We start from the raw sequence: 13,575 nt of genomic DNA, 5'->3' as shown, positions 1-13,575 counted from the left end.
GAAAACTTCTCTTTGTATTAGGTGCAACCCCAAACTTGGTATTGAGTCTCAACTTTTGTTTTGAGAGAGAACTTTGTATTTATATGAGAGAATAATTTGGGAGTATTGGAGTTTGGGCATTGTGCGAGTGTTCTTATACCATATTTTGTATTCTTCATGTTTGTTAGTGAAAATTTGTTTTGTCATTGCTTGTGGTCGTAGGCTAAAAGTCGAATCACATAAATTTTTGGCGTTCTTTCTTGTGGGTGACTGTGTCTATTTTCCTGTCAAGTTTTCTTCATTCATATCATATATTTGGTGAGGTCTTTTGAAGGTTTATAGTATTTTCACAATCAATTTTGTGTGGGACTGCTATCTAGAGGCATTTCCTATTACAATTTGGTAATAGAGCTTTCTCTATTTACAACACCACCAACTTTATTCCACCACTTTTTATCAATAGTGGATTATAGATGGTTAGCCTCAAGTCTTTTAGAATAAGAGTTTGTAGTTTAGTTCATTGAAAATATGTATTTTCAAAAAATTAGCCAAATGGCACCAAAATCTTTTAGCAACCAACCAAAAAAAGGGGCAAAGCTACAAAAAGAATACATAGAGGACTTTACAAACACATGATATAATTCATAAGACATTTAGGTTGGGACAAAGAAGTTGGAGCTTTGGTGGACAACATGTATCAACATGCACATCATCCTGACTCTGGTTGTGACTGCGTTGCAGCTGCATTGCTAGAATTAAGATTGACATCAACCATGTCTTCTTAATTTGTCAAAAAAATTGATAATGAAAACTGAGTTGGTTTTTTAGAAATACAAAAACAATAAGAAGCTTATATAGAGAGATTTTTTTTTTGGCTGGAAAAGAAATGATCATATACTGTCATTGTGTTAATCAGATTATGATGACATAAATAAATGACTGGTTAGACATGAAACTCCTGATGGTCCATTAGAGTCATCGTTGACTGGCAAACAAAAGTTTTTAATCACGACTTTGGGATATTGCATTTGTTTCAAAGTTTCTGAGCAACTTAACAGTACATTAAAAATGTTAGTTGCATAAGAACCCAGAAACATAGAGATTATAACAAATGAAACCCATCTCTAATTTCTCTTCCAATAGACGAAATTTAATCATTTGATTACTTGAATTACACATCATAAATAAAATATAAAAATGTGTGTGCGTGTGTAAGAGAGAGAAAGAGAGACCTATCACGGTGTTTTGAGTTAGTGAAATTGAATGAAGAATTGGCCCTCCAAAGTTTAAGAATAAAAAAGAGATTGAGAGATTTTAGAGGGTATTGGGATTTAGGTGCATAAATTTGAACCTTTTTTTTTTTGTTTTTGGGGGGGGGGGGGGGGGGGGGGGGGGGGGGCTGAAACTCAAAAATGAAGCTTGGAATGATTACTTATTAGGTTTAGAAATTTAAAAGTTAATTTTGGTTAAGTTTAGGGCTGCTAGAAACAGGGATTAAGTTTGCAAGCTGCTAGAGGGATGACCTAAGCAATAGTGCCACCCATTAAAGGGACATGTATGTACAAAAGAAACAACTGATTTGAACATATCTGAGTCTTGTTGCAGGAAGTAGAGACCACCATGTTCTTTACCTAAACCAATCATGCTCCAATGAGCAAGGTTTTGGATAAAGCACAGGTTAGAAATGAAGACAATGCAACAAAATAAAGATTTTGTAAGATGGCTAATGGAAATCAAGTTGAAACTAAAGCAGGTACACAAAGTACACTAGTCAAGATAAGAGTTTCACTGAGTTTTTAACTGTGCCTTTATGAGTTATTAATGTTGTTTCCCCAATAGCAATAGGTAAATGAACAACAGTATTGATGACAAAAATAATGGTGGTAAGATGAGTGATTGAATGGACTATATGATCAGTTGCCTGTGTCCAAGATCCAATCTTTAGATGCAGAAGCTTGTCTATCAACAATACTAGCTGAAAAAATGGAATATTTGGAATCCATGCTATGGGAGTAGAAGGGGAAATGATATTAACCGTGAAATTGTTAATGAAATGGGAAGAGCTAGCACCACCAGATTGAAATTGAGCACTAGAATTCACCATAGAAGATTCATAAGCAGAAGAAATTTGAGATGCAGAATTGGTTCAATCAGTGATTGACTGAGACTTCTGAAAGCTCAGAAGTTGCTCACATCGAGCTTGTGTAACAGGGACATTGAAAAATAATAATAATAGTAAGGTCTAGATAATATATGAATTAATCATTTATTTTAGAAATTTTTTATTAAAATTTGAAAAAACTGTAAAAAAAAAAAAAAAAAAAAAGTCAATTATTTTTTCATTTTTTACTAAAATATTTCTTAAATTTTTTTATTAATATATGCCGTTAGTTAAACCCTAATAGTAATAATTAATATTTCGTAAAAACAAAATATAACAGAACAATTTCTCTATCAAAAAAAAAAAAAAAAAGGGACTCCGTGAAAGTCTGTTCCGAAAGACAAGACCAGAACACAAATTTGACAAATGTGCAAGACAGAACAATTCCACATGCAGACATAGCATTAAAGCAGAAACTAAAGCAGCTGGCCCAATCACAAATGATTTTGCTGCTGAAAGCCCAATAACAAGCCCATGAAAACTATCCATTTTTCAAATCTTCCAATATTTGAGCAACCTCTAGTGCAACGGCCTCCTCATACCACTCTTGTAAACGACGTTCCTTGTCTTCCCTAGTAGTATTGGGATCACGCAACAAATTTCTCATCTTTTGGACACTGTAAAGGCCTTTGATTGTCCGAAACCTCTCTGTATCTTGAGGTCCAAAAAAATCTGCGAAAGGACAATCAGCTTTGCATCCTTTTTTCATGATTCTGCATGCAGCGCACGCCATAATGTCTGTTTCAGAAAGACAGGAAGATGAATACAAAGTCATTAGTGTCAAGATCCTAATCAAAATGGAGCTTTTCAAAAAAATTCTTTAGTCCTACATTGAATAATGATGAGAAAAACAAGGTTAATATAACATAATTGAGCTAAACTGTCTTCTGCAAATCAAAATTAAAATAAAAAACAGAGAGAAGGGAAGAAATATAAAAAAAAATGTAAAATTTTTCAATCTTTGGTGGTGGGTTGTTGTGTCAGGTTGCTCTGAATAGCAGAGAGAACGCCAAGAGGATTGGAAGGGATTGGAAGCACCACCAGAGAGATACCAAGGTACACAGGTGATTACCAAGGAGTGGAAGAAAAAAAAAATCTGAAAAAAATGTAAATTATTTCTATCTTTAACAAGACCAGCTATTGGGGTCAAGTGAGCAACACTATCTTCTTCAAATCAACATTCAAATAAAAAACAGAGAGAAGGGAAGAATGTGCAATCAAAAACAGAAAAGGGAAGAAATATAATGAATCAAGAGCGACACTATCTTCAGCAAATCGAAATTCAAATAAAAAACAGAAATTAATCATGGCAAGCTAGCGAAGAAAATCATATCAAAATTCATTAAAATAAAAAACAGAATCCACGACAAGAAAATTGGATCAGGTTACTTGGAGGGAGGAAGAAAACCATGGCAGACATCCCATGATAGGCGAAAGAAAACCATGGGAGGAAGGACTTGGACATCATTGGACACTGGGAGGAAGAAAGTGGCAGACACGGCTTGATAGCTTGGAGGAAGAAAACCATGGCAGACATAGGTTGGAGGAAGAAAACCATGGAGAACTTGGCTTGGTAGCTTGGAGTACTTGGACACCATTGGACATCAACTTGGATCAGGTTACGCTTAAACCACACCATAGAACTTGGACACCATGGCTTGAGAAAAATGGAGGACTTGGACACCATTGGACACCAACTTGGATCAGGTTACGCTTACACCATGGCTTGGGAAAATTGAAAGACTGGGACACCATGGCTTGAGAAAATTGGAGGACTTTGGAAGGAGCAATTTTGGAGGGTGGCTTGAGAAAATTGGAGGAATCGAACACCATTGGACACCCAAACTTCGATCAGGTTATGCTTACACCATGGGAGGACACCAATGGACACCATGGCTTGAGAAAATTGGACGCCATTGGACACCAACTTGGATCAGGTTACGCTGACACCATTTGGACACCATGACTTACACCATGGCTTGAGAAAATTGGAAGACTTGGACACCATTGGAAACCATGGCTTGAGAAAATTGGAGGAATCGAAGACAACCTAACAAAATATCACAAACAACTAAGAAAACAGGGGTAATTACCGCGATATAGAAAGTGGGAAACCAAAAGCGTAAAAAACGTATACAGTTTGTAAATGAAATCCCACATCGGCTAATGATGATAAAAACATGGTTAATATAACGTTGGAGAAGAGAGAGTAACACACGGAATAATACAAACTCACTTTGTAGACAAGTGAAGGAAGGAGAAGGAGTGAGGGAGTTATGAGTTTACTTGAGAAATAGTGTGTAAGAAATAGTGAGTCTAATGTTTAATCTAATGTTTAATCTAATGTTGATGTGTGATCTATGTTTAATCGTTTAAGCTGTTGAATCTATGTTGAATAATGTTTAATCGTTTAAGCTATAGTGTTATCTAATTAAACAATGTTTAATAGCTATGTTTAAGCTATGTTGATGTGTGATCTATGTTGAATAATGTTTAATCGTTTAAGCTATAGTGTTATCTAATTAAACAATGTTTAATAAGAATTGTTTAAGCTATGTTTAAGCTATGTTGATGTGTGATCTATGTTGAATAATGTTTAATCGTTTAAGCTGTTGAATCTATGTTGAATAATGTTTAATCGTTTAAGCTATAGTGTTATCTAATTAAACAATGTTTAATAAGAATTGTTTAATAAGAATTGTTTAAGCTATGTTTAAGCTATTGAATCTATGTTGAATAATGTTTAATCGTTTAAGCTATAGTGTTATCTAATTAAACAATGTTTAATAAGCTATAGTGTTATCTAATTAAACAATGTTTAATAAGAATTGTTTAAGCTATGTTTAAGCTATGTGATCTATGTTGAATAATGTTTAATCGTTTAAGCTATGTTCTAATGTTTAATAAGAATTGTTTAAGCTATGTTTAAGCTATGTTGAATAATGTTTAATCGTTTAAGCTATAGTGTTATCTAATTAAACAATGTTTAATAAGAATTGTTTAAGCTATGTTTAAGCTATGTTGATGTGTGATCTATGTTGAATAATGTTTAATCGTTTAAGCTATAGTGTTATCTAATTAAACAATGTTTAATAAGCTATAGTGTTATCTAATTAAACAATGTTTAATAAGAATTGTTTAAGCTATGTTTAAGCTGTTGAATCTATGTTGAATAATGTTTAATCGTTTAAGCTATAGTGTTATCTAATTAAACAATGTTTAATAAGCTATAGTGTTATCTAATTAAACAATGTTTAATAAGAATTGTTTAAGCTATGTTTAAGCTGTTGAATCTATGTTGAATAATGTTTAATCGTTTAAGCTATAGTGTTATCTAATTAAACAATGTTTAATAAGCTATAGTGTTATCTAATTAAACAATGTTTAATAAGAATTGTTTAAGCTATGTTTAAGCTATGTGATCTATGTTGAATAATGTTTAATCGTTTAAGCTATGTTCTAATGTTTAATAAGAATTGTTTAAGCTATGTTTAAGCTATGTTGAATAATGTTTAATCGTTTAAGCTATAGTGTTATCTAATTAAACAATGTTTAATAAGAATTGTTTAAGCTATGTTTAAGCTATGTTGATGTGTGATCTATGTTGAATAATGTTTAATCGTTTAAGCTATAGTGTTATCTAATTAAACAATGTTTAATAAGCTATAGTGTTATCTAATTAAACAATGTTTAATAAGAATTGTTTAAGCTATGTTTAAGCTGTTGAATCTATGTTGAATAATGTTTAATCGTTTAAGCTATAGTGTTATCTAATTAAACAATGTTTAATAAGCTATAGTGTTATCTAATTAAACAATGTTTAATAAGAATTGTTTAAGCTATGTTTAAGCTATGTGATCTATGTTGAATAATGTTTAATCGTTTAAGCTATGTTCTAATGTTTAATAAGAATTGTTTAAGCTATGTTTAAGCTGTGTGATCTATGTTGAATAATGTTTAATCGTTTAAGCTATAGTGTTATCTAATTAAACAATGTTTAATAAGAATTGTTTAAGCTACGTTTAAGCTATGTTGATGTGTGATCTATGTTGAATAATGTTTAATCGTTTAAGCTATAGTGTTATCTAATTAAACAATGTTTAATAAGAATTGTTTAAGCTATGTTTAAGCCATGTTGATGTGTGATCTATGTTGAATAATGTTTAATCGTTTAAGCTATGTTCTAATGTTTAATAAGAATTTTTTAAGCTATGTTGATGTGTGATCTATGTTGAATAATGTTTAATCGTTTAAGCTATGTTGACGAAATAGTGTTATCTAAATAATGTTTAATCGTTGTTATCTATGTTGAATAATGTTTAATCTATGTTAATAAGAATTGTTTAAGATGTTGAGAGAAAGATGTAAGATAGAAAAGTGGAATTGTTTAAGATGTTGAGAGAAAGATGTAAGATAGAAAAGTGTAATATGTTAGAGCTATGTTGATAGTGTTATCTAAATAATGTTTAATCGTTTAAGCTATGTTTATGTTGAATAATGTTTAGTCGTTTAAGCTATGTTGACGAAATAGTGTTATCTAAATAATGTTTAATCGTTGTTATCTATGTTGAATAATGTTTAATCTATGTTAATAAGAATTGTTTAAGATGTTGAGAGAAAGATGTAAGATAGAAAAGTGTAATATGTTAGAGCTATGTTGATAGTGTTATCTAAATAATGTTTAATCGTTTAAGCTATGTTGACGAAATAGTGTTATCTATGTTGATGTGTGATCTATGTTGAATAATGTTTAATCGTTTAAGCTATGTTGACGAAATAGTGTTATCTAAATAATGTTTAATCGTTTAAGCTATGTTGACGAAATAGTGTTATCTATGTTGAATAATGTTTAATCTATGTTAATAAGAATTGTTTAAGATGTTGAGAGAAAGATGTAAGATAGAAAAGTGTAATATGTTAGAGCTATGTTGATAGTGTTATCTAAATAATGTTTAATCGTTTAAGCTATGTTGACGAAATAGTGTTATCTATGTTGAATAATGTTTAATCTATGTTAATAAGAATTGTTTAAGATGTTGAGAGAAATATGTAAGATAGAAAAGTGTAATATGTTAGAGCTATGTTGAAGAAAAATTATATAATATTGTTGAGAGAAAGATGTAAGATAGAAAAGTGTAATATGTTAGAGCTATGTTAGTATGTTAGAGCTATGTTAGAAAAATTATATAATATTGTTGAGAGAAAGATGTAAGATAGAAAAGTGTAATATGTTAGAGCTATGTTGAAGAAAAATTATATAATATTATAGAAAAGTGTAATATGTTAGAGCTGTGTAAGATAGAAAGAAGAAAAAGAGAAAAAATATTATAGAAAATAGAAAGAAGAAAAATTATGTATATTATAGAAAAGTGTAATATGTTAGAGCAAAGTGTAATATGTTATAGATCTTATAGAAAGAAGAAAAATTATATAATATTATATAGAAAGAAAGAAGAGAACAAAAAGTGGACATTTTCACAGTAATTATTTTCCTATACTACAAGTGAATCATGATTAGTGACAACTACTCATGCCACAATTACAAGGAGTACCTAGGCGGGTAGAAAACTCATGCCATGCCATGACAAATGACAAAATTCTATACTATTTATTACAAGGAGTACAATTTATTTTCCAGGGCGAATATTTTCCTATACTACAAGTGAAGGATACTCTATATGGGTAGAAAACTCATGCCATATACTATTTATTACAAGGAGTATAGTTTATTTTCTAGGGCGAGTATTTTCCTATACTACAAGTGAAGGATGAGTTTAGTTTCCTGTACTATTTATTTATTTAGAAGGAGTTTATTTTCCTATACTACAGGTGATCATTCTACAAGTGAGTACAGTTTATTTTCCTGGGCGAGTATTTTCCTATACTACAAGTGAAAGATGAGTTTAGTTTCCTATACTATTTATTTATTTAGAATGAGTTTATTTTCCTATACTACAAGTGAAGGATGAGTTTAGTTTTCTATACTATTTATTTATAAAGGGTTTATTTTACAGGGCGAGTATTTTCCTATACTACAAGTAATCATTCTACACATATTGAAAACCCATGCTACAAAACTCTATACTATTTATTACAAGTGAAGGATGAGTTTAGTTTCCTATACTATTTATTTAGAAGGATGAGTTTAGTTTCCTGTACTATTTATTTAAATATGAGAAAAGTGAGATTCTCAATTTAATTATGAAAAAACTCATTCTACACATATAGAAAACTCATGCCACAAAACTCTTTAAATAGGAGATTCTTATTTAAATATGAGAAAATTCATTGAGAAAAAAATCTCACACTCCACGGTACCGAGTGAAAATCTCACATAAAAAATCTCAGGTGGCAAAATCTGACATGACACACAAACCCAATACGACTAACCCATTTATAAACAGGTCGTGGGTTGAACTTAAATGAGTTTGAATCATATTCAGGTCAACATAACTGACCCATTTAATAAACGGGTTGTGTTCAAGTTCAACATGTAAACCCATTTGACCCGTTTAGCTTATAAAGGTATTAGCTTTTGTTATTACTATTGCTCAAAATTTTGTTGTAATTATATGTTTATTACTATATTTATAGTTATAATTTTATTTTTAATTTTAGATATATAAGAATTGATAACATGTTATTCAAGTCAAGTATGACCTATTAATCAAACTGGTTATTAAACGAGTTATTTGTATTGACCTTTTATATAACTTGTGAATTAAACGAGTTAAACGTGTCATGTTGGGTTAACTTGTTTAATAATCAGTTTGTGTTAGAATTGAGGTTCTTGACACATTTACTAAACAAGTCAGATTCCAGGTGAACTCATATAGCCGAATACTCAAGGCTCAACCTGATACGAACCCTACCTGCGAACATGAATTGCGACCCCTAATAGTTCCCACGGGAGAAAAGCAAAAATCTCACATACTCTCACATTCACTACAATATCCAAAAGAGTGTGAAGAGTATAGGAGAATAAATAGGAGAAAACTTATTGAAAAAGAGTGAAGAGTTTAGAAGAAAATTAGGCGAAAACTAAGATGTGAATCATCAGTTAGTGTCACTTTTCTCATTAGTTAATGTGATATACATTTAAAAGTTGTTTAAATTTCGCAAGATATTGTTTTTAGTCAACTATTCTAATTTTATAATTTTAATTAATTTATTTGTATCTTAAATAATTATCAAATTAATTATGATATCATTACAGTCTGACTTCAAAAATCTTGAACCTCTCATTTTTCCATTCCACCATTGAACAATTTTGTTTTTAAAACCATGCTCAACAAGTTTTTTTTTTTTGTTTTTTTTTTTTTTTTGGTCGTTATAAGCCTAATGATAGATTGAATTTTAGATCTCTAAATTTGTGGCACATCTTTTAAGTCAATTGAAACCATCACTACTCTAAATGAATTTATTTATAACAATGTCAAGCACTTTTATTATTGAAGTCTATGTCTAACTCTTATCTTCCAGTCATCATTAGAGGGATGAGTATCCACTATCCCAAAGCCTTTGGTAAAAATTGTAAAAGCTATTATAACCTTACAGGAACCTCACAATTATTATTATTATTTTTTTTAACTTCCTATCATGCCAGTGAAGGGCATAAGGCATTTTATGAGCTCATCATGAATTTTTTTGGCACAACATATGTTCCTTATTCTCTCCAATAGTCAATTTTAAGATAGAACTTAACTAAAAGAAACCTTTTGATGCATCTAATGTATACATTCTCTTCCTCACCACATGTGTATCTCATATAGCTTTGGAATCTATACATTAAACATTATGAGAGTGAGAATGCATACATCCTGTGCATAGGACAATTAGTGCAACTAGAGGGATGACAATAGCTAAAACTTTAAGCCTTGGAACAGTGAATGGGTAATCAACAATGTTACAAGTTCCTCAAGTAAAAAATAGTCTCATGCACTTAACGGTTGTGACTTTTGGGCGAGGAAGGGCTATGCTCAAGAACTAGAAGGCGAATCATGTAAACAAGGAAAAAATGGTCTTTTTTTATTGTCCCAAGTCCTAACTAATTTTCGGATGTGTGCAATTCCCTCATCTTGTATACATACATAGGGAAGAGTTCAATTTATGGGGTGACCAAATAAAGGGGAGGGGAGATCAGTCTCACAGGTGACAGGATTGTAAATTGGAGCAGAAAAGTCACATTTTTAACACATACCTAACATAACATAAAGATTCTTTCAAAATAAAGGGTAGACCCAAACATTATATTGCATATAATCACTTTTAGAATAAGAGTTTGTATTTTAGTTCACTAAAAATGCATATTTTCAAAAATTTTGCCAAATTGTAAATCCTTTAGCAACCAAAAATAGGTACAAAGCTACAAAAAGAGGACAACGAGGACTTTACAGACACATGATATGATTCATAAGACATTATGGATGGCGCAAAGAAGTTGGATCATAGGTCCATAGCATGTATAAACATGCACATCCTCCTGACTGTGGTTGGCACTGCGTTGCAGCTGCATTGCTAGACTTAAGATTAACATCAACCATGTCTTCTTGCTTGGTCGAGGAAAGTGTTTCCATTCCAGGTAAGGCTGCTGCAATCTTCCGAAATAGTGCCAGACAACAAGAAAGAAACTTACATAAGAGGGTTTTATTTTTTATTTTTTATTTATTTTTTTTGCTGGGAAAGAAATAATCATATGCTGTCATTGTGTTAATTAGATTATAACATAAATGATTGGTCAAACATGAAATATTTTAGGAGACCTGAAATTTAGCTAAAGCATGAAACAGCTGCTATAACCATCAAGTCTGCAGTGTTTGAAGTGCACTAAACCAAAATCATGTGTATTTGATTTCTTGCATCATGCCATTAGCATTTATATAAAGTAGCTATCCAAAGTGGAGGAAATTAATTGCTTACCTTAATATTAAAGCCGACCTTGGCACTAGTTTCAATAAAAATAACATTCAGGTCACGAGCTTTGGCTTCTCCTTCCTCTATAGAAACTTGCCTGTCCAACCATTCACAAGATGCCCAGGTCATAAGCACAAAATAATGCACCAGACATTAACCACAATAAGCATAAGTAACATTGAAAAAATATCCATTGGGAACTTTGAAATGTAAGTGATCTCCTAAGCATCCATGTAAATGAACAAGATATTCTCAATTACCAACTTTGTAAATTGTGTATGAATGTCGTTTGCCAATAGTAGTTAAGAGTTAACAATGTAGGAATTAAGGTAGACCTCAATTTGGTCAAGCAAGGATATAAAAAATGTAAGAGCAAAAATTAAACAGGCATACATGTCAAGACATTCTAGAGCATAATTGCAGTAAATGTAGAGCTCAAAGTTAGCATAAAACCGTCATTTTTTCCCCTCACTTTTTGCCAGTGGAAAACTTTTATATTTTTGTCTTTCTAGCTAGCTTCACTTCTAACTCAACTGATTCTGCTACTGTTCACAATGAATAATGTAAGAGGTAACCATAAATCTAGAAGAGGAATTGAAGTGTCATTTCTATAGTCAGCATTTGATCAGGGAACAGTTTGACCAACTGAAAATGAAAATAACACAAGGGATCAACTTTATCCAAAACAAACTGCAGCCAAGGCAATAATCAATAACTTTTCTCCACTAGATCTGTTTTGTTGCCAACAAGTACAATGATAACATCACTGCCTTGATCTATGCGAACCTCTTCAATCCATTTGGAAGTATTTAAGAAGGATTGTCTGCCTAAAGAAAAAATGTGCCTAAAATCATTAGGAAATTTACTAAACATATAAAACTCGACTAATCAATTTAAAAACATTAGGTGCCAAACTATTAAGCTTTTGAATGAGTAGCCTTATAAGTTTGATATGAGCTATTATACTTGTCAAGAAAAAAAAAAAAAAAAAAAAAAAAAAAAAAAAAAAAAAAAGAAGTTTGATATGAACCATTGCATTTGTGCAAGATGCTACAATTAACTTCAATCATTTTTTAGGATGCATGAACAGAACAAGGATATGCAAATGGAAAATTGAGACCCCAAAATAGAAAAAAGTTTCCACAGCATAAAAAGAAATGAGTCAAAGAACATACTTGCAACGTCATACACAATGACTGCCACAAAGGAATCCCTAATATAGCTCGGAATGAGACTCCTGAACCTTTCTTGTCTAGCTGTATCCCTATCAAACATTTCAAAAATTGATGTTTAATATGTGGAAATGAATAAAATTAAAAAAAAATTGAAAATGCAATTTAAATATGGTCAACAATGAAAAAATGAATGTAACAGTAACACCTCACAACCCCTTTAAATTAAGAATCTTACCAAAGCTGCAATCGAACAGTTCGATCTTCAAGGTACATAGTCTTTGACAAGAAATCGATACCAATGGTAGCCTGTTTATCAATTAATAACACATATAAGATAACAAAGAATAAACAAGTCCAAATGATCACAAATCTTACATTAATTTCAACATCATTATATGGTTCAAGCTATTGAGATGGCCCCCTCACTTTGTACTACATCGTCCTCTCACATAAGAATGGACCCCAATTATAAATCCCGCATTTTTGGCAGAAAATTATTCGATGCTCTATGAGCAATACTCCCTCCTCTCACATGAATTAAATTAGTCAAACCCTCTATTACGCTAGACAAGGAAGCATCAAAATTCTCATTTCTAGTTAAGTATTTAGCATCATTTAAATTCTAAATTGAATTTTGAACAAGTCAAGTAAAAATCTCAATGCCAATGAAATTTTGCTCAATGAATTTGATTTGTAGCATTGTCCTCACAACACTACCAAGATCATAGGATCATACATAACACACACAAAATTGTAACATCACGAAAAATCTAAAAATTCAATTCAACCACTATTACATCACATTCATTCAAACGCAAAAAAAGCCAATCAGATCCAAAAAAAGAAAGCGAAATGGACCTGATAGGTGTTGTCGAACTTGTTGTACATGAAGCGAGTGATGATATTGGTTTTGCCGACGAACTGGTCTCCCAAAAACACCAGCTTGTATTTCGCTAAAGCCGATACCGGAGCCATCTCTTTCGTTCTGATTTCCGATCTATCTATATTACTGTTATTCTACTACCACTCCAAGATTTTTCGAATTTCGGGCTTCAAAATTGGGGATCTCGTATCGTATCACCTCACATCGCCGCGCTGAGCTGAACTGAGTTTTTGTATCGGAAATTTCGAGTGTGTTGTTTTGTGCGTGAAATGATTATGTATGGTCTCTTCTCTTGGTTGCGAATTTGTGATCGCAATGATGCTCTCTCTGCTCAGGACTTTCCTTTTTGGTTTTTATAATTTTATCAGAGGGACCCCACTTTTGGCATTAGTGATTTTGTTTGGGTCCTGTTGAATGTGCGGTTTGATCAATGCGTGAATCTAGTGATTATTTGATTTGATTTT

General features: G+C 31.6%; 1 protein-coding gene across 2 annotated transcripts; it reads right to left on the bottom strand.

Annotated features, from left to right (window-relative positions):
• Positions 1 to 757: 757 nt before the first annotated feature.
• LOC126724517 (ras-related protein RABH1b) lies at positions 758 to 13,203 on the bottom strand. 2 transcript variants are annotated; one of them, XM_050429026.1, is made up of 7 exons: positions 13,087 to 13,203; positions 12,464 to 12,534; positions 12,229 to 12,317; positions 11,771 to 11,880; positions 11,060 to 11,152; positions 10,617 to 10,770; positions 758 to 759 (listed from the first exon to the last, which is right to left on the bottom strand). In XM_050429026.1, coding segments are annotated over exons 1-7 (636 nt in total). The 2 variants fall into 2 exon arrangements, with proteins under 2 accessions (XP_050284983.1, XP_050284982.1); XM_050429025.1 differs by lacking the exon at positions 758 to 759 and having other exon boundaries at positions 10,482 to 10,770.
• Between the last annotated feature and the right edge of the window lie 372 nt (positions 13,204 to 13,575).

This window comes from Quercus robur, chromosome 4, assembly GCF_932294415.1.
Source record: "Quercus robur chromosome 4, dhQueRobu3.1, whole genome shotgun sequence".
Taxonomy (NCBI): Eukaryota; Viridiplantae; Streptophyta; class Magnoliopsida; order Fagales; family Fagaceae; genus Quercus; species Quercus robur.
This window is presented reverse-complemented; position numbering and strand designations above follow the sequence as displayed.